Source organism: Helianthus annuus, chromosome 1 (assembly GCF_002127325.2).
Source record: "Helianthus annuus cultivar XRQ/B chromosome 1, HanXRQr2.0-SUNRISE, whole genome shotgun sequence".
Classification (NCBI taxonomy): domain Eukaryota; kingdom Viridiplantae; phylum Streptophyta; class Magnoliopsida; order Asterales; family Asteraceae; genus Helianthus; species Helianthus annuus.
The window spans coordinates 5,053,726-5,079,634 of record NC_035433.2 but is presented as its reverse complement, the minus strand read 5'-3'; the positions used below and the strand labels follow the sequence as shown (position 1 = coordinate 5,079,634).

Here is a 25,909-nt window from a genome sequence, read left to right as displayed (position 1 = left end):
TAGTTCACAGTTTGGCGCAAAAATTCCATCAAAACCGGTCGAACAAGATAGTACCAACTCTAATCCATTTCATTGCCATTTCAAACTATGATTAATAAGTTGTAATGTAGCAACTAATCAACTACATTTGCCTTTTTGAAAATATATAGGGAAACACAAACAAGTTAAGATATTTTAGGGTTTATAAAGAAAATGTGATTGTGATTAATTATGCATTCTAGGATACATAGTTTTAGATTAGAGTTTAAGTCTCATAACAAAAAATTGTGCTGTAATTTTTTTATGTTTTATTTTTTATTTATTTATTTTTGTCTATTTTCTTAGTCATTTGAAATCATAGTTAACTATATTTTTTTTTATCTTTTTGGGGCTCGGAATCTCTAAAGTCTAGGAGAGAATCAAGACAGGTAGATGTGACAAATCAAGGCCTGCAATCCAAAACCAAAAACTTAGGCCCAAAAATCTCAATTCAAAAATAACTTACACACTGGAGTAAAAGTGGGAAAAAAGAAACCGGTGGTGAACCGAACCCGGTTCTAAATCAGAACCCAAACCGGGTTGGAACCGGTTTTGAAACAACTTAATATATGTGGTTTTTGTATAGAAATTTTTGGTTATATACTTTTTCGGCCCCCTGGTTTTATAGAAATTTTTGGGTATATAAATTTTCAACCCCCGTCGGAAATCTCAAGGTTCGCCACTGTCCGTATGAATAGATTCTCAAATCGGTTTCACACTTAACTTTCACTTAAACTGTTTACAAAGCGGTTCATAGAAAAAAAAAAAAAAAGAATGGCCAAACTTTGGGTTCCAATCAGGTCCAAAAGTAGTTTTTTAGAGAAATTTTAAAAAGTAAAAAAAAAAAAAAAGGCATGCCTTTTGGCAGTCTCCCTCATTTCTTTAATCCATAGAGGACAGAGTTAAGCAAAGCATTATTAGTTGTTAATTATTGGGGGGATTAGACAACCATTAGGTAGTGTTTGGTATGAAGGAATGAGAGGTGGAATGAAATGAGTGATTACGAGGGAATAAAGAAAAGAGTGTTTGGTTGGTCAAGGGAATGGAATCACCCATTCCAAAAGGCATTCCATTCCCTCAAAATCATTCCTTCCACCCCCCATGTTTTTTTTCCATTCCATCCCCTCTTGCACCATTCAACAACAACACCACAACCCACGACCTTCGCCACAACCCACCACCGCCGCCACCCGCCACCACCTGACCCCGATAGCCACTGCCACCGCCGCCACCCGCCACCACCTCACCCCGACAGCCACCGCCACCGCCACCGCCGCTGCCGCCACCCACTCACCACCGTTATCACCCACAGCTGAGACCAACCGCCAATGCCACTCGCTGCCGCCACCCACCACCATCGTCGACGCCACCACCAACCGCCACTGCTGCCACCAACCGCCACCTTTGCTGCCACCCACCACCAACGACCACCTTGTCGCCACCACCACTGTCGTCACCGCCGCACCGCCACTCACCGCCACCACCACCCATCGCCGTCGCCGACACCCACCACCGCCACCTATAACCACCCACAATCACTACCACCGACCACTACCACCACTCATCGCTAATTTTATTACCCAGTTTTCTCTTGCCTACCGAACAATACACAATAATAATTCATTCCATTCACATGGTAATCAAACAAGACATGGAATGGTAATGATCCATTGCATTCCCTCGTCCATTCCATTACTTCGTCCATTCCATTCCTTCGTCCATTCCATTACCCCATACCAAACAGACCCTTAGTTTTTGGCACTAGAAGTTCAAAGCCATGATCAAGTGATCATTGGTCTAGTGGATATGCACTTATTACTCAATGCCCTACAACTTTTCGGTTTTTTTTTTGAAAGGAGAACTTCATTAAAAACACCAAACCCGAAGACCGGGACGGACCAACAAGAGAACTACATATTCACAAATTTACACCAATCCCCCCAATCACAATTTCCTTTCTTAACTATACAACTTTTCGGTTTAATAAACCATACACATCATTCAAACTGCTTAAACCGAAGTTATTGGTTAGTCTATTCAGTTTGAGATTTATTCGGTTTTGTTATTTTTTTTTGGTTTGAAGTATTAAATTAACTGTTCGGTTTAGTTTGTTATTTTTCTAAATCGTAGTTTATGGTTGGCTCGGAAATTTTGTCAAAACTGGTCCAACCCGATATTAAACACCTCTAATTGGTTTCATAACTCATTGCCATTTCAACCATGGTTAATATAGCAACTAATCAACTATGTTTGCCTTTTTGAGCCAATCTTTTCATGATTTAAGGAAACAGAAACAAGTTAAGATAGTTTAGGGTTTATAAAGAAGATGTATTTTTGATTAATTACGCATTCGCTAGCTATGTCCTGGTCATAGGTGTATGTATCGATAGGTCAATAGTATCCTAGGCGAGTCAATCGGTGTTATTGATACTTTGTTGGCCAGCTTCTCGCCGCCTCTATTTTCTTGTTTTTATATAGTTTATTTTGCCATTCAAAAAAAAAAAAAAAAAAAAAAAACTAATTACTCATTCTAGGATACACACTTGATCAAGTGATATTCATTAGAAGTAGTGGTGCACAAATCGGGTTTTCTGAATACCCGGTTCCGGGTATGGAACCGGGTTCGGGTACGATCGGGCTCTACAAAATCGGGTGTTGACAATACCCGGATAGGGTCCGGGTCCGGGTTTCATATAAAAAATGTATACCCTATATACCCGGGTTCGGGTCGGGTTTTCTAATACTCGAGTATTATAATACCCTATTTTCGGGTTCGGGTAGGGTCGGGTATGGATCGGGTTGGGTTCGGGTTTGGTTCGGGTATGCCTCGGGTATTCATTTTTTTTTGGATAAATCAGAGAAATATAAAATGTAAAACCTTTTTATTTCATAAAACATAGAAATACATGACACCTAAATAATCATTGAACCGGATCGAATAAGATGATAAACATAGATAGCTTCGAATAACTTGATCGTCTTCGTTTATTGTTCGTCATCAAAGACCCCTTTTATAGGGTATAGAGATACAATATAAACCAAACAAATGATCATAATACACTTTCTAACGGCTATATAGCTGCTACCAAGGTACAAAACTCGAAAAAACACAAAAAAACAAAAAAACCTGAACAGGGTATTGGGAAACCCGGACCAGGTATTGAAAAAACCCGGTTCCGGGTTCGGGTTGAAACCGGGTACTCGTAAAACCCGGGTTGAAAACGGGTATAAAAAAACCCGGTTCCGGGTTCGGGTTTTATAACAGAAATGCATACCCAACCCCTACCCTATGAGTAGGGTCAGGTTCGGGTATAAAAACCCGGGTTTTATAATACCCGGTTCCGAGTTTTATTTTCGGGTTCGGGTCCGGGTCCGGGTTCGAGTTTTTTGTGCACCACTAATTAGAAGTGGAGTGTAACTATTGGGCCTCAGATCTCTAAAGTCCAGGAAAGAATCAAGAACCTAGATGTGACAAAACGTGGGTGTATCACTTGAATTTAGGCCCAATAATCTCAATTCAGAAGCCCAAGTTACACACTCGAGCTCGACTACTCGAGTAGAGGTGGGTAAAAAAATCGATCTTGAACCGAATGAACTGGTTTGGAACCGGTTTTCTATATGTTTAAAAAACTAGCCATTGGGTAACTTCTATGTAGTCGTCTTAGACCACCCGTAGTGGGGCGGTATTTTTAAAAAAAATTGAAAAAAAAGGCCCCAAAACGCCCCCACCCTATTACACCCGGCGTTGTCCGGCGTTTTTTTTTTGAAAAATTTGTTGTTGGCGTTATAATTAAAACGCTGAATTGGTTTGTGGAATTGTTGACCCACCAATCACTTACCCACATGTCTCTGACAACTTTTGAAAATGGTTGTATTTCGTGTGCTTTTTTTTTCATTAAAAATAATATGGGCATTATTGGAATAATGCCCCACTACACCATTTTTGCAATAATGCCCCATGCTGACTGGGATGACACGTGTCGAATAATGCCCCATGGTGGAGGCATTATTTTGTTCCACCACTACACATGGTCTTAGAGCTATTTGATTAAACCAACACTTATATCAACACATGAGGGCAAACGGGTAAAAAAGGGAAAAAATGGTCACAAATGGATATATAGCTGCTACCCAATGACTAGTTTTTTTTAAACATCAAAAACCAGTTCCAAAGCGGCTAAACCAAGTTGCCTCATTACCAGTTTGGATTTGGGTTTAAACCTGGCTTTGTTCACGAACCAGTTTTTTTCCCACCTCTACTCGACTACTCGAATGTGTTGGTTTTATTACCCACTTTTTCCTTTACTTTTAAAAAGTTTATAAGCATGGTTCGGGTTTAAAATTAATAACATATTTTAATAATAATATAAGTATTTGAATAAAGTGTACCATCAGGTTTCATTTGTTTTTGCCAGCATCTTTAGTCTCATATATTGAAAAATGAGATATTTTTTTCTCACTAAAGGTAAGAAAGACCTTGAGTAAGACAAGAAAAAAATCTCACTAAGTGACTATTTACTGTCTTTTCTCACGTCTCTATATCAGAAAACTGTAAAAGTCGTTAGAATATACTTATGGTGGCTGGATTGGTGTATTATCAGTTTGCATTCGTAGTGACAGTATTTTAAGACAAGGTTTCTACTCTGTATCAAAGTCGTGCATACTCTCAATGGGAAGTTGCGAAAGGCATTAAGTGGGTAAATTTACCAAATCAACCCTATATGCTCGCCTTAAGATGAAAATGATGCATTTCCAAATTCAATAAGACGAAAAAGAACTCGACCCTTTGTAAAGGAGCACAAGACTAGATGCATTTCCAAATCCCACACTTTTCTTGTCTGGTTTCATAACTAGTCGTGCTATGTCCTTTTGATAAGTTGATAACGTCACGTGATACATGGTGTAAATCTCTCTCTCTCTCTCTCTCTCTCTCTCCCTCTCCCTCTCCCTCTCCCTCTCCCTCTCCCTCTCTCTCTCTCGATCTCGATCTCGATCTCGAGATGAATAACCAGATGCATGAAAATTCTGAGTACATAGTTAGATTCGCATATTGCTTGAATCTAAAGGCGACTTGCGAGAAAACAAAGGCATTTGATGGGAATTTTAAAGGCGTTTGATGGAATAAAGAAGATACACGGCCATGAAGTTGCGTAATGCATTACTATACGTGTACATTAGAAGTTGCGTAATGCATTACTATACGCGTAGTGGAAATTTTGAGGATGATTAAGAAGTTGCGTGGTGGTGAAATCGATTATTGTAACTTGCTTTTTTCTTGGACCGGATTTTTGAGATACAGAAAAGAAAGAATCAAGACAATTGTGGTCGAAATATAAAGATTCAAAGAAATATCAATTCATAAAATTATACGATACAACACTACTAGAACGAACAAAGAATGACCCGTTAGAATTGAACACAAATACATCTACTACCCTCATTACTCTAAAACACATCCTCTAGACAATTTTCAATAGATTTCAACAAAAAAAAAAAAAAAGAAGCCATAAAGAGACTGCACCCATTCATCAAAGAAAGGATCAAACTTCACATTTTTTAAACAAACAAAATGAATCTTTACTCAAATCTTTTAGAAAACTACTGGTAACATATAAAATTATGAATATAAAAATAATTTTAAATAAAACTTGTGAAGTGAACTTTCCTTTGGGACAAAATGGGCATATTATTTCAAAAGAATGTCAAGAATAAGACACAAAAGAATACCTGGATTGTGAGAATGAATGTGTATGGTTTTATAGAGGGACAGCAGCACCATTAAAAAACTTTCCCCAAAATACCCCTTTAAGTTTGGTGAACTCAAATGGGCTGCTGCTATTGGTTTGCTTCTTGAAAGAATCTTTAGCAATTCTTGATTTCAAATTCAAATTTTCTTGCTTTAGAAAATCAACACAAAAACTGAGTTGTCTTATTGCCTCTTTCTTCTCTTCATCCTTTTGAATCAACTGTTCTTTCTGAATCTTGTTTTCGTCTCTCAGTTTAACAATTTGTTCCCTCAAATTCGCCATTTCTTCATCAAGATTCTTTGTTTGTTTCGCTTGTTCATCGAATTCGGTACTTTCTTCTTCTTCGTTTTGTTGTTGTTGTAGTTGTTGTTCAAAGTCATCAATGACCACAGAATCATCAATCACTACAGAATCATCGATCACTACAGAATCATCGGAATCATAATAATCGTGATCAAAGTCACAAGACTCGGAATAACTGTCGTATGATTTCTCTGATTCTTTTACTAATAAGGAAGTTCTGAACTTGGACAAGGGCGAAGGGCATGATGTCCATGGAGTCAAGTGGCGGTTGCCGCTTTCGAACTTGACTTGATCATATTTTTCTGCTAATGAGCGGTGGGCTCGGTAGAGATCCTCGACGATGGTGATAAGCTCGGGTCGTTTCTTGTAATACATTTCTGCACGTTTCGCGAATGAATCTGCGTCTTCTTCGATTAGCTTGAGCATTGCCTCTGTCTTCTCATCCAGTTCTGTCATCGAATTATATGATTTAAGTTTTGGGCTTTTTATTCTTGCACATTGAGAAAACCAGCATATAAAAAGGCAACTATTAGGGCTGCAAACGAACCAGACGTTCGGCGAATAGTTTGTGAACAGTTTGGCAGGAAGTTCGTTTGTGTTCTTTCGTTTATTAAACAAACGAACACGAACAAGAATATTCGTTCGTTTAGTTAAATAAATGAACTGAACAGAGGTCGTGTTCGTTCATTTACGTTCGTGAACGTTCGGTAACGTGTTCGTTTGTGTTCGATTATGTTCGATAGTTCATTAGTGTTTTTAGATTTTATATTTTATTTAAATACTTCAAAATTCCGACAAATAAAATATTCGCTTGTCTGTGTTCGTTTGTTTCCATTTGTGTTCATGATCATTAGTTTGTGCTCATTTGTGTTCATCAACGTTTGTTTTCGTCTGTTGCCTAAAATTAACAAACACAAACGAACACGAACATAAAATCTCATTCGAGTGTTCATGAACATTTCGTGAACAAACATATTTCTTAACAAACGAACACGAAAATAAAATCTCATTCGAGTGTTCATGAACATTTCATGAACAAACATATTTCTTATTAACAAACGATCACGAACAAGGTCATGTTTGTGTTCGTTCGGTTCGTTTGCAGCCCTAGCAAATATGAATCCTAATATAACCAAATTTAACATATCTATTATCTACAAACCCTAATTGCAAAGAATAATTCGATTAAATTAGATACAAGCATAGTATACCTGCAAGAGTGGAGTGTAGCCATGGGGATTTCCTGGGGATGCTGTTGGTCTGACTGTCAAACCACCACCACTGTGCTGATAACTTGCTCTTCATCACCTCCATTTCTTCTTCACCTTCATCATCCCAAAACTTTCAAAATCAGTAACTTCGAATACAGAACAGTTATTTCCTTAATATTTCTAATCTAAAACAAAACCGTGCAATTTCATCAAGTAAAAACTCTGATCATGCACTAGAATCTTACATGATCTCACTTCTACCTACATTTTCTACTGCAATTGTAGATTTGTAGATACAGTTGCACCAAAACCTAACATATTTTAACTTAATTTACAGCTTAATACAAACTAATAACATAAAACTGCTCAAAACAGACTGAATTAGGTTTCAATTTCAGTGCAATTAACTCCGATCATGCACCAGAATGCTACATAATTTCACTTCTAACTACATTTATAAGCAGTTGTAGATACAGTTGCAACATAACCTAACATAATTTCACTTATTTTTTACAGCTTAATACAGATCAACTACATACAATTGCACAAAACCTAACTGTTTTCACTTCATGTACAGCTTAATACAAACTACTAACATAACCTAACATAATTTCACTTCTAACTACATTTATAAGCAGTTGTAGATACAGTTGCAACATAACCTAACATAATTTCACTTATTTTTTACAGCTTAATACAGATCAACTACATACAATTGCACAAAACCTAACTGTTTTCACTTCATGTACAGCTTAATACAAACTACTAACATACAATTGCACAAAACCTAACATGATTTAACTTATTTTACAGCTTAAATGCTGAATACAAATCAACTGCATACAATTTCACAAAATCTAACATGATTTCACTTCGTATACAGCTTAAAACAACTCAATTACACACAATTGCACAAAACCTAACATGATTTCACTTATTTTACAAGCTTATACAAACTAATTGCATACAATCGCACTAACTGACTAAATTACGTGGTAAAACACGTTGAAATTTAGTGAAATTAGCCCTAACTAGTTATGTATAACTTCAAAACTACCAGAATTGAGCGTATGTAACAAAACCTAGCATAATTTCACTTAATTTACAGCTTAACACAAACTAATTACATACAATTGCACAAAACCGACTGAATTACGTAGTGAAATACGTCGAAATATAGTAAGTTTAGCCCTAATTAGTAATGAATAACTTCAAAACTACCAGAATTGTGCGTATGTAACAAAATCGGATATTAACTGCATTGAACGGAAGCGTACCTTACCTGACGAACACTCTCTCTCTCTCTCTTGTTTCTCTCTCTAAGACGATGAAGAAGATGATTGATAACAGTGATGATATATATATATATATATATATATATATATATATATATATATGATTCACATATCACAGTTCACACACAACGGTAGCAAGAGGAGCGTATATCATGAGAAAAAAAAAAAGACAGAAAAAAAGAAAGAAAAATAATAAAAGGAAGATAACATGTCACTCTCACTGCATAACGGTCGAAAAACGTCGGCCCAATAATCATGAGCCCAACGGCTATTAACAGAATCACATTTTTTTTCTATTTTTACTAGAAAACGTTTTTTAATTTTATTTTTGGTGATTTATTTAATAAATGAATTGATGTATGTAACATATTATTTCTTTTTCTTGTACAAAGTCCCAACTATAAAAATCAGTACTATTAACATATTAATATTCAATGGACCCTGACTAACGGAATTCTAATGTCGTTAGTCGCTAGTAGCCGGAAAACGTTTTTGTCCGGAAAAAAAAGGTTCTTAAAGGTCCATCTAATGTCACAAAGTGGTTTGCAACGAAAATGTTGAGTTTTTTGGCAAAAAAGGAGTGTTCCAGAAAAAAAAAAAAACCGTTTTTCCGACGACTTTAATAATTGAGACTTTTACTAGAAAAAAGGTTCCTAAAGGTCTAATCTAAGGTTACAAAGAGGTTTAGGACGAAAGGTTGAGTTTTCAGGTCAAAATCGTTTTTCCGACGACTAACGACATTGAGGTTCTGTTAGCCAGGGTCCTTTGAATGCCAGTATGTTAATAGCTGAGACTGTTAATGGTGGATTTTGTAGTTAGGACCAGTGAAGACCATTTAACAATAGTTGAGAATATTTAAATATACATTTTATTAATGTGTTATAACAATAGTTGAGATTGTTTAAATATACATTTTATTGATGTTAAATATACATTTTATTGATGTGTTATAGAAGTTGAAGTTTTTGTGGAAATTTAGTGAATAAGTCGAGATACTTGCAAAAATACATCGCTATTAATTTATTTGGTAAGGGAGCATAGCGGAAATTTATTTTAGTTTTTAGATTTTCATAGCGGATTGCTTTGTTACAAATGGTTCACTTTTTTTTGGTTTTAGGGAAGTTAATATCAACTTTAGTTAAGTTGAAAAAAATAGTAAGTACTATAATCAAGAATAAGATGACGCAAGTGATAATTATTTATAGACGTTATTTAAAAGGGAGTTGCGACGCATCTTGTTGCTAGTTTATCTGTTATTCTTATGTAATTTTTGTACCATTAATATGAGTTCAAACCATACTTTTATATGTAAAAACAAATATAAAACTGGATTTACTGGTAGTTCAGTTAGGTAACATAAAAATGAAACCGGGTTTCTCAATATTATAATTATTAGGAATAATGGATTTTAATAATCTCAACTATTGTCCGTTTGCCGGCAACGGTCTCAACTTTAAAAATTCCCACTGGCGGTCCCATATTTTCACATATTGACCTTCGATGGACCTTGATTAACAGAACCTAACGTCGTTAGTCTCCGGTTGTCGGAAAAATGTTTTTGGTCGGAAAAAGGTTCCCAAAGGTCCGATCTATGGTTACAAACAGGTTTGGGATGAAAACTTTGAGTTTTCCGGCTAAAAAGTTGAGTTTCCCGGCCAAAAATAAGTTTTCTGGCGAAAAATGAGTTTTTACGGCGACCTTAATAATTTGGGCTTTTTACTAGAAAAGGTTCCTAAAGGTGCATAATAAGGTTACAAAGAGTTTTGAGACGAAAAGGTTGAGTTTTCCGGTCAAAATGGATTTTTCCGTGCAAAAACGTTTTCCCGACGACCGGAGACTAACGGCGTTAGCGTTCTGTTAGTCAGGGTCTATTGAAGGCCAATATGTAAAAAGATGGGGCCACCAATGAAAATTTTTGAAGTTAGGACTGTTGTCGACCAATGGGCAATAATTGGGATTATTAAAATCCATTATTCCTAATTATTATGGTCAACAGTTTTTGCAGCATTATGACTATAACAATGGGTTCAGGTTCTAAATTGGGCTAGTGTCCCCATTTTTTATATTGTTTTACTTAGTTTAAATTGGGCTTGTTGGGCTGAATGAGTTAGCAAGAGATATGGACTGATGGAGAGTGGCCCACTAGCCCGTGAGACATGAAATAATGAAATGTCGACCAAACTAGCAAAATTATGTGTTATTAACTTATTATATTATGTTAAATGCGGCTGGCAATAGGTAACTTTTATAAGACACATTAGACTTGTTTATTGAAAAGTATATCATGTAATTTTTTTTCTTTAAAAAAATAATAATTAAAATTCGAATGTTAGGATTCATCACTTCTCCTTTTTAGTACATAAAACATACAACTATGTTATAGACATTGGATATAAAGTGGTTAAGGAGTCGTATTCATGTTTAGAACTTGTGTTGTTTGCATCGTCAGATACCTGTTAAGACACGATTTACCAGTCCTTTATACTATGAAGATTGTGTAATGGCGTTGAATATGAACTCCTACTCCATCTCCTGAGTGTGGGTTGGATATACTGTTTTTTTCTTGATTAGTAACTTTATGCTATAACAATGTGTATCTAATGACTTTGACCAAATGACTTACAAGTAATGACTCTTTATGCTATAACAATGTGTATCTAATAACTTTAAACAAAGGTTAAATAATAATTTATGTGTGATCTTGAGTTATAACTAACTTTTTTATAGCTACTTACCTCATATTTCACACTCTAACTTACCCCTATCTATAACAGTCAAATAACTGTTGACTGACGACAGGGGGTAAAATTGCGGCAGAACATCAACGTTGGAGGGTAAAATTGCAATTATTTCGTTAGAGGGGGTCAGAGTGCCAATTGGCCTAAACCCCAGGGGGTAAAATTGTAGTTTACTCTAAATTAAATAAGTAATGAAATCAACATATCATTTCATTGAACAATCACGATTAGTTACAACGATGTGTTTACGAACACGTGTACGTTCATACAGATTCAGTAGAAAGCCGTGTTGCTCCGCAACGATTGAAAGGTTTTGATTGTCTATATAAACAGCCCCACTTCATTACTTTTTACATTCCAGATTTTTCACACACAAAATACTCTTCGAAATTCTCTCTTTTATACAAGAAATTATATATATATATATATATATATATATATATATATAGAATTGCGCTAAAATGAGAACCACCCCGAGTTGTAAGAACCGCGAGAACCACACCATCCGGGTCGTCGTTTACCACGATTTTTTTTACAACTAGATGTGTGTATTATAAACACATCCGTAAAAAAAAAATTTTAAACGCCGCGCCCGAGGGGGTAGTTTTTTACACCACAAGTTTGGTGTAAAAAAAAGAAAAAAGAAAAAAAAAATAAAAACACCAAACTTGTGGTGTAAAAAACTACCCCCTCGGGCGCGGCGTTTAATTTTTTTTTTTACGGATGTGTTTATAATACACACATCTAGTTGTAAAAAAAAATCGTGGTAAACGGCGACTCGGATGGTGTGATTCTCGCGGTTCTTACAACTCGGGGTGGTTCTCATTCTAGCGGTCCCCTATATATATATATATATATATATGGAACCCATTAAGTCTAACCATCATTCAAGTCAATATTCACCATTGGATCTTACTGAGATTAAATCTCAGCCCTTTAAACTCCTTAAAAAAACTGCTATTGTAGCAGTTTAGGGTGGTTCTTTTCAGTTTCCTTCATTGGTGGTTACCTCCCCCATTATCTCCACAATTCCTCACGTAGCCTGTTACTCCCCTCCTCAGATCTATTAAGTATGCGATCAATTCCATCCTCACTCTTATTTCTTATTTCTTGCGATCAATTCCATCTTCACATACCACTATCTCGCTTTTGGATTGAGAAAGACACAAGCTCCCCTGACACGCACCGGAAGAGAATGTAAGTCCTCTTTCCCGATCCCTACATCAGATATACTAAACCTATAAGTAATCCATCACATTTAATCTCTCCCGGCAGTTTTTAGCAGTTTATTTTGGTGATTGTGGGATTCACACTTCTTGCAGCGTCCTCATTTCTCCCAAACTTGAATGTTGGCATGCCTTCCTTCTCTCTAACTCAACCTTTTAACAGGTAATGCCCGGTACTAATGTGAAATTAGGATTTTAGGGTTCATATTTGGTTTATTATCGCAATTGCAATTTGTATTCGAGACAGAGATGGAGCAATGTCCAAGCCAAAGTAAAGTTGTTAATGTAAGCATTCTTGCAAATGTTATTCCTTTATTGCTGTTTGTTTTTTTTTTTTTTGTATTTTTGCATATTGTTTCGTTGTCCTTCATGTATTTTTTCTTACTGTTTAGTTGTTCTTCAAGTATTTTTTGCTTACTGTTTTGTTATTCTTCATGTTTTTTTCTCTTCTTAAATTTTGTATTGATCACAATGAACTCAAGTAATCACATGAGAATGAGTACTCTTTAACATAGATATATTTATTAATTCATATCCTATTGTTGAAATTTGTATTACAGGAACAACTGTCAGTTGCAATTGAAGGTTCTCCCCCCTAGAAGGTAATTTGTGTGTGTGCAATCAAGGGTTTTGGATACACTGTCTATAGTCTATGATCATCCTTCACTTCGCTACTGTTTGACAATTTGAGACTACCGATTACAGTTTGAGTTTCAGTTGAGTTCAGTTGTTCATCTGTTCGACTCAGGAAGAAGAACTTAGGGCTCCGATTCATGACCTTCAAATTCAACAGATTCACTGATAATTTAGATCAACTGATTTATAGAGGTTCGCTAATTCGATTGCTGAAAGATAACTACGAAAGTGTGTGAATTTTTTCAAAAGTGTTGAAATTACTGCAAACTTATGAACTTCATCAAATATGGCACATCTTCAAACTCACCCGGTTTGGCAATCTGTACAAAAATTGAAATTCAAATTATTTGATACTCAGTTGAGCATCAGGTTTGTGTAGCTTATGTTCAAATTGATTCTTTGTGTTACAAAAGTCAGTCATCGACTACTGCATTCTGATTGTTACATTGAATCATTGCTCATGTATTGATTTTCTTTGTTCAAACATTAAATTTTATGAACTGGTATTTCATTTCATTCAAATATTGTGATAATGCTTGAATTCAAGAAGTGATGTTCCAATTGATTAAAACTGGCGCTACAAATCAGATAAGCTTTCGAATTGCAACGTATTGAGCGTCACATGTTTTTTTTACACATCACAAGCCACATGATGACTTGCTAAGAAAAGTTGAATCACATAATATTAGAATTATGAATTGCAACCACCACAAATGGTGTCATTCAGCAATGAACTAACCTTCAAGCTTCATGTTTTTGAACCATCAAGGTATGCTCTCTAACGTGCTTTGCATTTTATACGATCTCTGTTTAGTTTTTGGATTTAATTTATTCGATAATTTCTTGAAATTTTACAGGAATATCTCATATCTGTAGTGAAGTAAACCTCTGATGCATATTGAGGATTCAATGATGTTGGTTAATTACTTTAAACGTAGTTTTGTTCAAACAAAGATCATGTTTAAATTTGATATTTTAAATAGTGTATCTTGTGCAGGACCGAGATTTAAGCCCAGTTACTAATAAGCTGTGGAACAACTTGTATATGGTGTAGTTCGGGTCCAAGTGTGCCAGTGTTGTAGTTGAAAAGATGAAAGAAAAGAAAGTTTTCTTTGTATGGAGACAATTGTATGAGGTATTCATTTTTTTTCCTTCGAATATTTTTTTTCTCATGGCTCCTTTCCTATTATATTTGTGTATCATAATATGTGAAATGGCTAAAATATCATTTACATATTGTTAGACAATGACAACTTTGTTAGATTTTTAGAAGATTAAAATTAGGGATGATAACATGGAATTGTACATTTAATAATGAGTAAACTGCCATTTTGGTCCCTGTGGTTTGGCCAGTTTTGCCACTTTAGTCCAAATCTCAAACTTATTACATCTGGGTCCCTGTGGTTTGCATTTTGTTGCCATTTTAGTCCAAAATCCAAAAACCCCCATTTTTGACTGTTGAAAGCTGTCTATTTTGTCCTTTAGTACAGGGGCATTTTGGTCATTTTTAAATTGAAAACTGATTATTTTTTTAGCACTCCCTCTCTCTCTCTCTTATTAAAGATTATCAGCTCTCTCTCTCTTATTACCCAGATCAATGAAATATGCTCTCTCTCTCTCTCTCTCTCTATAGCACCACCACCACCGCCACGGCGCCACCTCCTCCCTCTCTCTCTCTCTAGAAAGAAACTCAATAGCACACTGATTTGCGGAAGGAACTCCGATGACGGATCTGAGATTTGGGGAAGAAAGACGGTGGTGGCGTACAGTCGCTTACCGGAGACGGCGGCGGATGGTGGAGCCGATGGCGGTGGTGGATCTTAATGGTTGTGGCGGTGTTAAGCAGCAGGGGGCGACGAGGCTGATGTGGTGGTTACGGCGGTAGTGGTGGCCTGCCCGGTGGTGGAGGTGTCCATTGGTGGTGGTGGGTTTCGTGTGTTGGTGGGTGTTTTTCTATGATTTTGTGATGGATGATGATCTGTGAACCCAGTCCTTTTATTCACCACGAGGTTGTGATGATTTCACCTAATCCGAGTCAAAATTGGGTCAACATTTGAGATTTTCCGCAGCTTGGCGTGGCAGAATCGGAGGAGGGCAAGTGCGCTTGCAACCTCTGTTTGCAGCCATGGCGGTTTTGATTTGTTGTTGGAGCCTCGTTTCTTTTTACAAATCAGTTTTTGTTTTGATTTGTTGTTGTCTGTATTTTAATTCTTGTGATGGTTTCTGGTTTTGTTCTGGGTTCTTGATTTTCTTAAAGATGATGTTCTTGATTTTCTGGATTTTCTGGGTTTTGATGATGATGTTCTTGAAGATACAGTCCGAGCCTCGTTTCTTTTTACAAATCGGTTTTTGTTTTGATTTGTTGTTGGAGCCTCGTTTCTTTTTACAAATCGGTTTTTGTTTTGATTTGTTGTTGTCTGTATTTTGATTTTTGTGATGGTTTCTAGTTTTGTTCTGGGTTCTTGATTTTCTTGAAGATGATGTTCTTGATTTTCTGGGTTTTGATGATGAAGTTTGATGATGTTCTTGAAGATGATGTTATTAATTATTGAAATGTTATAATAAATTAACATGGACCAAAATGCCCCTGCACTAAAGGACAAAATAGACAGCTTTCAACAGTAAAAAAGGGGGGGTTTTGGATTTTGGACTAAAATGGCAACAAAATGCAAACCACAGGGACCCAGATGTAATAAGTTTGGGATTTGGACTAAAGTGGCAAAACTGGCCAAACCACAGGGACCAAAATGGCAGTTTACTCTTTAATAATCATATACTGGGATCCTGTAGAATCAAATTTAGAATTACTGTTTTCACCACTTAAATTACACGATCTACCTAATGGACTTATATAAATTTCATCAGTCTTTAACTGTTCTGGAGTTTCAGTTTCATGGGATTACCAGTTCATTCGGGCTGAAACATCTCTTTATTTCGCCTCTTTGTATGCCAATGACCTCTAGCTCAAGTGGTAGGAGGATTTGACTTCTTATTTGAAGACTTAAGTTCAATTCCCATTTGGTGCAAAAAAAGGAGTGAGGCACTGGTGGGCAGTGATAGGAGACCTAGGGAAACCTGGGTTCGATCCTTGAGCCAAACGGGTTTTACCGGTAATTTACCGTCGTGCCTAAGTGCGGGTGGGTTACCGGGTTTTCCCCGGAATTGGTGGAGGACTACTCGGGTTACTCTCGGAGTACTACGTTTGTCCAGTGGGTGCTTCGAGAGTGCTCGGGATTGATTTATTGGCCGTTCGAAAAAAAATTGCACGATCTAGAAGGTAATATACATTTAAGCACTTTTTTCTTCTTTTTTTTCCTTCCAGGATAGGAGCATTACTAAAATTGATAATGGTTTAGGTGCATGTGGAGAATTGCATTACCCGTCTTACCATGCAAAATATGGTTGGGAATTGGTATTGGTGAATTCCGGGTACCTTTGTCTAAATAAATCAATATGAGAATATATAACCACTAGATAGCATGATATTGACATGATTATGAATGCTCATTTGTTTATGAATTGGTGGATAGTGCTATGTCAAATCTCAAATGGGTCAAACCTTTGAAGCTGAAAACAAGATAGCTTTAAAGGAAACGGGTCAAACACGTCAAAAGTCACTAATCGGTTGGAGTGATCATGAGATAAATCAAACTGATCAGGTTGGAATGATCATGAGTTTTCAGCATTGGACTCCATCTTCTTCACCGCTTGATTGTAATTTGTAAGTAATATCATATATATTTGTAGTATGATTGTGTTTATACATGAATCTCACTTGATTATAGTTGAGTTGATTTAGCTTCATTTAACAATCTAATACTTGGGCATAACTTTCGTTTTGGTACAAAACATATGGATTCTCTTTTTCGATGAATGGTTATTTTATTTTTTAAAGATGGTGTCCTTTTCTTTTTAATTTCGAGTTTTCAACAAGAGCATGCTATAATCTTTTGAAGTTAACTTGGTTTTAACTTGTGTTGGTTTTATTTTCAAATTGTTAGGGCCATATTCTAGCACAAGATGAATCTGGCTTGTAGAACGAACAAAATATCACCATCTCTATTACAATCTATTTTTTTATTGTCATATTGGTTGTGGTAACCATTGTTCTTGACTATAATGTATTTGGTAACCAACAAAAGCAATGTTCTTTTTTTTTCTATTTAAAAAAGCAACTTATTTCACAAACATTGCTGACTTTGTAATTAGAGATGCGGGTTTCAGTTCGGTCTAAATAGGTTTCGCTAAATCTTGGGTTCGGGTTAACTTGGTGGGTTGACCCATTTATTTTTATTTTTTAAAATTATGTTTTTATGTTATAAATTAAAATGATTAGGTACATTATGGCAAATTTAAATATTAAAATAGAAATATACATTGTATTTTGCTATTAAACATGGTTGTTTTACAATATTTCTATTTTATATCTAAATTTATAATTTTAAAGTATAAAAATATAAAAAGAAAAAAAAGTGATATTTGTCTTGATGACCAACCCACACATATTTATTGGATCTTTGGTTCAAAATAATTGTTAAATGCTTGATGTGTTTGTAGCAACTGAACTTTAGGAATTCTTCTCAATGTTGGTTGTACTCAAACATATGTTACATTAATACCCCTAAAAAGAACGGTTAGTAAATATCGTTTAACCATAGTTCAATTCGCTTATCATGATAAGTAGATATGAAAAATAGACCGGTTAGGTATCAGGTTAAACAAGCCATTTTAGGACGTGTTTATTTTGGTCAAGTACAAACAAGAAAATGGTCAGGTTGGGTAACGGGTCAAATGGGTGACTTTCAATGTGTGTTATATTGGTCAAGTACCGATAGGAAAATGGACAGGTTTTTTATGCAATAAACTCTGAAAAGAGGTTTCTATTTTTTTTATAAAACCAAAACTATTGGATCAAAATAGGGACGGCTCACGATAGGTCAAAATAAAAATATTATATATATATATATATATATATATATATATATATGTGTGTGTGTGTGTGTGTGTGTATATATATATTGTCATTATTCCATTAACATACCCGTCTACCGGACATGTATACAAATGGACACGAGGCATCAAGTCAGCATGTCGAAAAGAGGCCCCCTTTGAGGTCAAAGAGGACGATCCAAAAGCCTAAAAAATTGAGGCGGTAAACCATGTTTGAATGTTACTACACTCTCCGCCCATGTTGTTGTACGTTACCATGCATATGTTTTGCCTACCGTTTACTTTTGCATTAAACTGCCACCATGTCATGTTTTACTACCCTATTAGTTTCATTTTCTATCGTTTTGTGGTTGTAAACTGTTGACGTTCGTTTTCCTTTTATAGATTAAAGAATGGTGCTTTTGTTTTTAATATTGTTTAAAATTGTGTACACTTAATATAGATTAGCTTTATTTGTTACGTTGTTCAACGTAACCAGTCCACCGGACGGGTATTAAACTAGTTACTATCGGTTTGTTGCAATGGAAACAAATATTTGTAAATAAGAAAACCTTGTCGTACTCACTAGTTTGTCCGGGTTGTCTTTGTCTGAAAGAAGAGAACAAGTGAAGAATATTAGGAGGATTTCTAGCCCAGTCACAGCTGTTTTACAGCCAAGACTACAGCTCAGCCATTAATGTCTTTCCTTTTATTCTTGTTGTCAGTATATTATAAATTGGGCATATGTATGTGTATTCAAGCATGAACTTAGTAATCAAAAACATCTTTTTTATCTCCATACCTTATGTTATGGTATCAAAGCAGTGTTTCTAATTCTTGAACATTTCGCTCATCATTTACAATGTATCCCAGCCAATCCAACCTCAAACCAGAAAAAAACCCGAAATCAAAACCAAAACCAATCAACTTCAAAATCTAACCTGATTCAACCGCCGCTGCAAGAAACCCTAGCCGCCGTCGTTCATCAGTTCCGGCGATTCGGTCCGCCGCTTCTCAACCCCGTAAACCACAGGCCTCCATCTTCCGGTGATTCGGTCCGTCGTTCATATGTCTGAGTGTCGTTCATCAGTTCCGGCGATTCGGTCCGTCGTTCATACGCTCTCTCTCCTCTCTCTCTCTCGCTCTAAAATGTGCAGAAGTGTTGTGTAAAGAAGAAAGTCTTTGGGGAGTTTTTTGGTTCTGTGTTTGAGTGGGAATTTTTTCTTTGTGTGGCTACCAAGAATAACACAAACAGTGGAAAGAAGAAAGAGGAAAGAAAAAGTAAAAGGTGTGGTTGGGGTGAGAGAGCACGTGAAGGAAGGAACAAAAAAGGGGATTGTAACCTTTTTTTGTTTAAACCTAAAGTTTTTTTTAAGACAACATTTAAAAATTTTTGCAAATGATTAATCACATGAACTATGAGTTGCTGAAAGATTATCCGTCAACAAGTGGGGAAGCCTATTTAACAACACAGAAAAGCGGTGAACAAGTCAGTTCTTGGATTTTTGATTCTGGAGCCACTGATACGATGACGTACGAGCCGTCGGACTTCGTGTCTACAAAGAAACCAAACAGAACCCACATCAAGACTGCAAATGGCGAAAATGCTTTAGCAAAGAGAGGAGGAACTGTCGAAATATCTCCAAATCTGAGATTGTCAAATTGTTTATATGTTCCTTCGTTAACACACAAATTGTTATCAATAAGTCATGTTACAAAGGAACTCAATTGCACAGTTCTAATGTATCCTCATTTTTGTATCTTACAGGACATCAGAACTGGAAAGATAATTGGGCGTGGCACTGAACGACAGAGCTTATACTATGTGGATGAGGTGACTCAATCAGGGACTGCGATGCTTGCTCACGGAATAAAGAGTAGAGAAGCATGGCTTTAGCATCGGAGATTAGGGCACCCTTCTGCCGGGTATCTACATCTTTTACTCCCTAAACTCTTCCCATCCAACAGTACATTAGACTGTGAAACATGTGCCTTAACCAACAACCATAAAAAACCTTTCAAACCAAGTAACACTAGGGTCAGTGAACCCTTTTCACTAGTACATTCCTATGTTTGGGGGAGGTCAAAATCTTCGTCTCTTCCTATTATTTGTTGATGACTGTACCCGGATGACATGGGTATATTTTTTAAAACACGAATCTGAAGTCTTTGACAAATTTAGACTGTTTTACACCATGGTCCAAACTCAATTCAAAACCAACATTCAGATCTTACGATCTGATAATGGAGGGGAGTACGTTAATACCTCCATGAAACAATTTATTCAAGAGAAGGGAATGATTCACCAAACCACTTGCCCAAAACACCCATAGCAGAATGGTGTAGTTGAGCGAAAAAATGGCATTTTGGTAGAAATGGGCCGAGCCCTTATGCTTGAATCCAAAGTCCCTAAATCCTTTTGGCCCGAAGCTATAAACACAGCTGTGTATCTCCTTAATCGTTTACCAACCAAAACCCTTGACTTAAAGACTCCCCTAGATACCTTATCCACATTCACCAAACTACCCCCACCTCTTACCTTACCACCTCGTGTCTTTGGGTGTACCATTTTTCCCCATATACCCAAAAGCGAACGATCCAAACCTGATCCATGTGCCGAAAAATGTGTCTTTGTTGGTTATGGGGTGAATCAGAAAGGATACCGACGTTGTAACCCATCACGACGTCGTGTGATTACCACTTTCCACTGCGACTTTCTTGAAACAGAATATTACTATCAGTCCCATCTCAGTGGTCAGGGGGAGATAGAACTTGAAGACTCACTGAGCTGGTTGAAGTGGATACCATCTGCAAGCGAAGATGAGTCATCTCATACATCTACACATACTAAGCCTGTCGAAAGTCTCACTCAAGAATCATCCTAACTAGTGTTCGAGGTAAGTAACTCTCCAAACCTTGGAAACGTGCCTGAATCTGATCTAGATACCACTAACAATCAGGAAAGTCCCGAGACAATGGAACAGGTGGAGATTGCTGAGCAAAACAACGCAGTCCAAGGAGAAGTCGAATCTAATGAACAACATGATGGAGGCTCTGGAACAACACTGGGAACATATGTTTTACCTCCTAGAGCCAATAGAGGGGTTCCTCCAAAACGGCACTCCCCAGAAAGGGAAACCAGAAATTCAAGGTAGCCAATATGGTTGACAGGAACTTATCTAACAGTGCGAAAACATTTGTTACCTCACTATACTCCGAACAAATACCGACTTCCGTAAAGGAAGCCCAAGGTAAGAAGAACTGGAAGGAAGCAATGGAAATGGAGATGCGTGCTTTTATGAAAAACAACACATGGGAGAAGTGCGTTCTTCCTAAAGGAAAGAAAATTGTTGGATGTCGGTGGGTGTAGTCAATCAAATACAAACCAGATGGTTCCATTGGAAGATACAAAGCTCGGCTCATAGCCAAGGGTTACACTCAGACGTATGGGTGATGACTGTCGTTAGTGTCATGCAAAAACCTAATTAACCTAGGTAGCTAGGGTAAGCAGGGTATCAATCCAGGGGAGTATGTGGTCAGTTAAGTTTTCTATTTGATTAACTAAAAAAAACTAAAATAAACTGAAAGTAAAAACTGATCGTTTTAAATGATTATAGAAAAAAAACGAGACTAAACGGCTGAAACAATAATAAAACAAAGCAACTCCCTCCAGATTTCAGGTTCTAGATTTGACACGTTCTGAATTAATTAATTTAATAGAACCACATAGACATAGCTCTATTAACGGTTATTTACCAATTGTGATAATTAAGGACCATTTTCCCAGACTGCTGAACAGCGTGGGGTTATCTCAAAACTACAAACAATACGTTACCAACCCACCTACCTCTCTAATATAAGTCAATTACTAGAACTCTCGGCCACTGAAAGATAAAGCAAGTGAATATAAAATAACGCAAGTCTTTTACCACTGGTTCATAAATTAGTTAACTAGCAATTAATTATATCAAGTCTACCCTCTTTATGTCACACCCAACCCGCTCAAAGTTTTGTCATCAACCGAACACGTAAAGAAGGAACTCAAAATATAAACAAATCACATGTCAACCGAATCAATCAAGTTAAATATCTGTCACATAAATAATATAGACTGAAAGTATAACAAACTCAGACATGAAAAACCTACAAAACCGTTCACCGGGAGCAAGCCGCGAAGAGCCTAGCGGCTCATGTGCATCATCTGGTTCAAAGTCGACTCCCCTCCAACTGCCGTCTGCCGTCCAACTCCCCCTCTATCCTCCCAAAAACTCCTCTTTATGTTCCTAGACTAGAAGTCTACGCATGGGCTGCATCCAGTTCTTCTCACATGTGCGGCCCACTATGGCTGCTTTTATGTTCCTCTAAGTCCAAGTGTGTGTTGATGTAATATTGGGCCCCTATCTCTCCATCCAAGAAGTCAAAAAGCCTGCACACCTCTCTTTGTCTAACTGTATGCGTGTATTTGTGTATGCTCTCAATTGTGTTTTTTTTTTTTTCAATCACTTAATGGTGGGCCCCCAATATTAGTTATCCTCCTTCAAGTCCACGTGACTTTGTGATGATGTAATTGATGTTGATGAAAATTAAATAGAATCCTATGTGCACATCCCTTTTAAAAAAATCGAAGTCTGCGTGATGTATATGTTTGATGTCGGCTGCCAATCCCTTGTATCTATTGATGAGTTGTGATGTTGCTTTCTATTATGTGGCGGCCCAATCCAAAGAAATTCCCCAAAGTCTCTTACATGATGATGATATGATAGCCCAGTTGAAACCCAAAACCTTGCTGCCAATTAATTCATGATGATGATGTTATATCTAAAACCCAAAAGCCACGTGATGTCAATTGTGTTCCAAACTTCACCGTTTTACGTGTTTAACCTGAGAAACCATAAAAACCCGTAGTCATCATATTCGAGGCATGTAATCGATTAAAACACAATAAGACACATATTTTAACACACTTAAATCTCGTGTTTTGCACTCTCCATCAATGGGATCGATTACTCTGAGACATTCTCTCCGGTTGCAAAAATGGACACCTTCAGAGTTCTCTTCCCTGTGGCGGCCAATAAGGAGTGGCCTCTCCACCAGTTTGATGTTACAAACGCATTTCTCCATGGAGATCTAACGGAAGAGGTCTACATGGAAGCACCTCCAGGTTTTTCAGGGAGTTTTAAAGAAAGGGAAGTATTTCGGTTGAAAAAGTCATTATACGGGCTAAAACAATCTCCTCGGGCATGGTTTGGAAAGTTCACTTTGGCCATGAAAGAATACGGGTATCACCAAAGTAATGCTGATCATACTCTGTTCCTCAAGAGAAGAAACGGCCTTGTAACTTGCTTGATCATATATGTAGACGACATGATTATTACCGGAAATGATGTAGAAATAGCACAACTGAAAGAGAATCTGTTTTCAAAATCTGAAATGAAAGATCTAGGGAATCTCAAGTATTTCCTCGGGATTGAAGTCCTCAGGTCTAAACGGGGGATCTTCATTTGTCAAAGAAAGTATGTCCTTGATCTTCTGGCAGAAACCGGGTTGATTGATTGTAAACCCGTAGATACTCCAATGGTGGTGAACCACAACCTTCACATGGAACTTAACGGGGAGCTTGCGAACAAAGAAAGGTATCAACGGCTCGTTGGCAAGCTAATTTATCTCTCTCTCACACTCGTCCTGATATAGCATATGCGGTTGGAGTAGTAAGTCAGTTCATGCACCAACCACAAGTTGCCCACATGGAAGCTGCTCAGAGAATTTTAAGTTATCTCAAGGGGACCATAGGCCATGGAGCGTTGTTCAAAACAAATGGACATCTGAATGTTGAGCTCTACACTGATGCAGACTGGGCAGGAGATAAGGGAAATCGAAGGTCAACATCAGGGTACTTCTCCTTGGTCGGTGGAAATCTTGTTACCTGGAGAAGTAAGAAACAGAAGGTGGTTGCTCTATCAAGTGCAGAAGCAGAATTTAGAGGTATAGATCGAGGGTTAAGCGAAGTTCTTTGGATCAGGAAGCTACTAAAAGACATTGGCTTTTTAGAAAAGGAACCCAGTAAAGTTATGTGTGACAATACGGCTGCAATACAAATCTCAGAAAACCCAGTACAACATGATCGAATAAAACACGTGGAGGTAGACCGACATTTCATCAAAGAGAAACTAGAGGAAAGAATCATAGAGCTCCCATATGTATCGTCAAAAGATCAACTCGCAGATATTCTTACAAAGGCTGTCAACGGAAACGCTTTTAGTAGCCGCTTGAGCAAGTTAAGTATTGGTGACCTCACTACTCAACTTGAGGGGGAGTGTCGGAAAGAAGAGAACAAGTGAAGAATATTAGGAGGATTTCCAGCCCAGTCACAGCTTTTTTACAGCCAAGACTCCAGCTCAGCCATTATTGTCTTTCCTTTTATTCTTGTTGTCAGATTATTATAAATTGGGCATATGTATGTGTATTCAAGCATGAACTTAGTAATCAAAAACATCTTTTTTTATCTCCATACCATATGTTAGTCTTCTCTCTGAGAGTCGTTCAACAATATCTACATGCGTTGTTTCATTGTATCTTGGGCGATAATTTGCTGACAACAGAGCACACAAGTCGATAAGACCGAAGGTGCCGAAATTGCTTTAAGGATAGAGATTGCTCGCCTTGAAGTAACAAGTAGTAGAACACACATATCGGAAACCGGAAACAAAATTTATGCAATGTGCCCCCAAAAGTCAATAAAGTTCCACTCTTGGTTTAGGATATTAATACTTTCACTTACTATATTTGTCTCATCAGCAAACCAAAGTTGTCAGCATTCTAGTTGTATCCATTCTAGTGACAAGAGCATAAACCTCTATTCCATGTTCTTGATAGCAGCCTTGGCTACCAAACACGTTTTGTCTTTCAACATCTCAACACTAACTCAACTTCTTCTTTTTTTTTTTTTGTAATTCCATTTTACATTGATGCATTTGGTGTTCTATGATTGTACAAATAGTTTCGATGTGGGGTCGATAACTCGAGTGACCGACTCTTTCGTGAATCGGTGAGAATGTGGGAGAAGGGTGAAGCACGAACCATAACTCATAAAATAATCATCATAAAACATCTTTAATTTTTGTTTATATATTTTGGGTTTTACAATTTATTTAACCTAAGTCTAGTGTCTTGGTAATGTTGCTAGTCAATATTCGGTTACTTTGACCGAACTTAATGCCTACAAATAAAAGCTCACTTGTAGTGTTCATGAGAAATTTGGACTTATGATAATAAAATTTCTCTGATTTGGGTTTTCTCTAAATGTTTTCTAGGATATATCTATTCATTTTATCCCTTTCATTTGCCAGATGCTATCAAAGCTCGTTAGTACCCTAATGGCATGTTGCGTTGGGGTTGATGGTTTGTGGCGTGCGTTGGATGATCTTTATAGTAAGGTTGACAAACTTGACACAATGATTAAAAAACTACATGCCATGATCGTATGTGGAGAGAAAGCGTCCATAAAAATTGAGGATGGTTACTATAGTGTCACTCGTAATCCCATTATGAGCAAGGGAGCCGTTGGCAACAATACTCATAGCTATCAACATCTTGTCAACATGAAGAAGTCCATCCCTCATTTTGAGGATGGTTCTAATGTTGAAACCAAAGAATCTCACAAGATGATGTTCCACATGAAGATATAGAGGTTTACAACAAGCACAAAAAACTTCAACCATAATGTTGGAGGTAACAAAAGATGTTAGCATGGTGGATAGTCAAGAAATCAAGGAAACAAAAGATGTTAACGGGTCACGTCCGAGTCAA

At 37.0% G+C, this 25,909-nt stretch overlaps 1 protein-coding gene and 1 long non-coding RNA gene across 14 annotated transcripts; one reads left to right on the top strand and one right to left on the bottom strand.

The window, feature by feature from the left end:
- Positions 1 to 5,351: 5,351 nt before the first annotated feature.
- On the bottom strand, positions 5,352 to 8,635 carry LOC110943561 (protein NETWORKED 3A). Of its 2 annotated transcripts, none has more exons than XM_022185305.2 (3): positions 8,557 to 8,635; positions 7,280 to 7,393; positions 5,352 to 6,517 (listed from the first exon to the last, which is right to left on the bottom strand). In XM_022185305.2, exons 2-3 carry the CDS (start codon positions 7,380 to 7,382, stop codon positions 5,775 to 5,777), a joined length of 846 nt encoding a protein of 281 aa, XP_022040997.1. In that variant the 5' UTR covers positions 7,383 to 7,393; positions 8,557 to 8,635; the 3' UTR covers positions 5,352 to 5,774. The 2 variants fall into 2 exon arrangements, with proteins under 2 accessions (XP_022040997.1, XP_022041001.1); XM_022185309.2 differs by having other exon boundaries at positions 8,562 to 8,621.
- A 3,728-nt stretch (positions 8,636 to 12,363) lies between these two features.
- On the top strand, positions 12,364 to 17,376 carry LOC110943557. 12 transcript variants are annotated; one of them, XR_004868136.1, is made up of 8 exons: positions 12,370 to 12,509; positions 12,588 to 12,823; positions 13,099 to 14,088; positions 14,172 to 14,309; positions 16,064 to 16,451; positions 16,531 to 16,592; positions 16,705 to 16,895; positions 17,176 to 17,376. It is a non-coding gene; the product is annotated as an uncharacterized LOC110943557 (long non-coding RNA). The 12 variants fall into 12 exon arrangements; XR_002594923.2 differs by having other exon boundaries at positions 16,531 to 16,603; positions 17,176 to 17,375; XR_004868123.1 differs by having other exon boundaries at positions 16,138 to 16,451; positions 16,531 to 16,603; positions 17,176 to 17,374.
- The last annotated feature ends 8,533 nt before the right edge of the window (positions 17,377 to 25,909 follow it).

Coding starts and splice junctions, on each gene's coding strand:
- LOC110943561 (XM_022185305.2), bottom strand. CDS start 7,382: ATGGAGGTGATGAAGAGCAAGTTATCAGCACAGTGGTGGTGGTTTGAC. Junction 6,518..7,279: donor GCTACACTCCACTCTTGCAG/GTATACTATGCT, acceptor ATTCGATGACAG/AACTGGATGAGAAGACAGAG.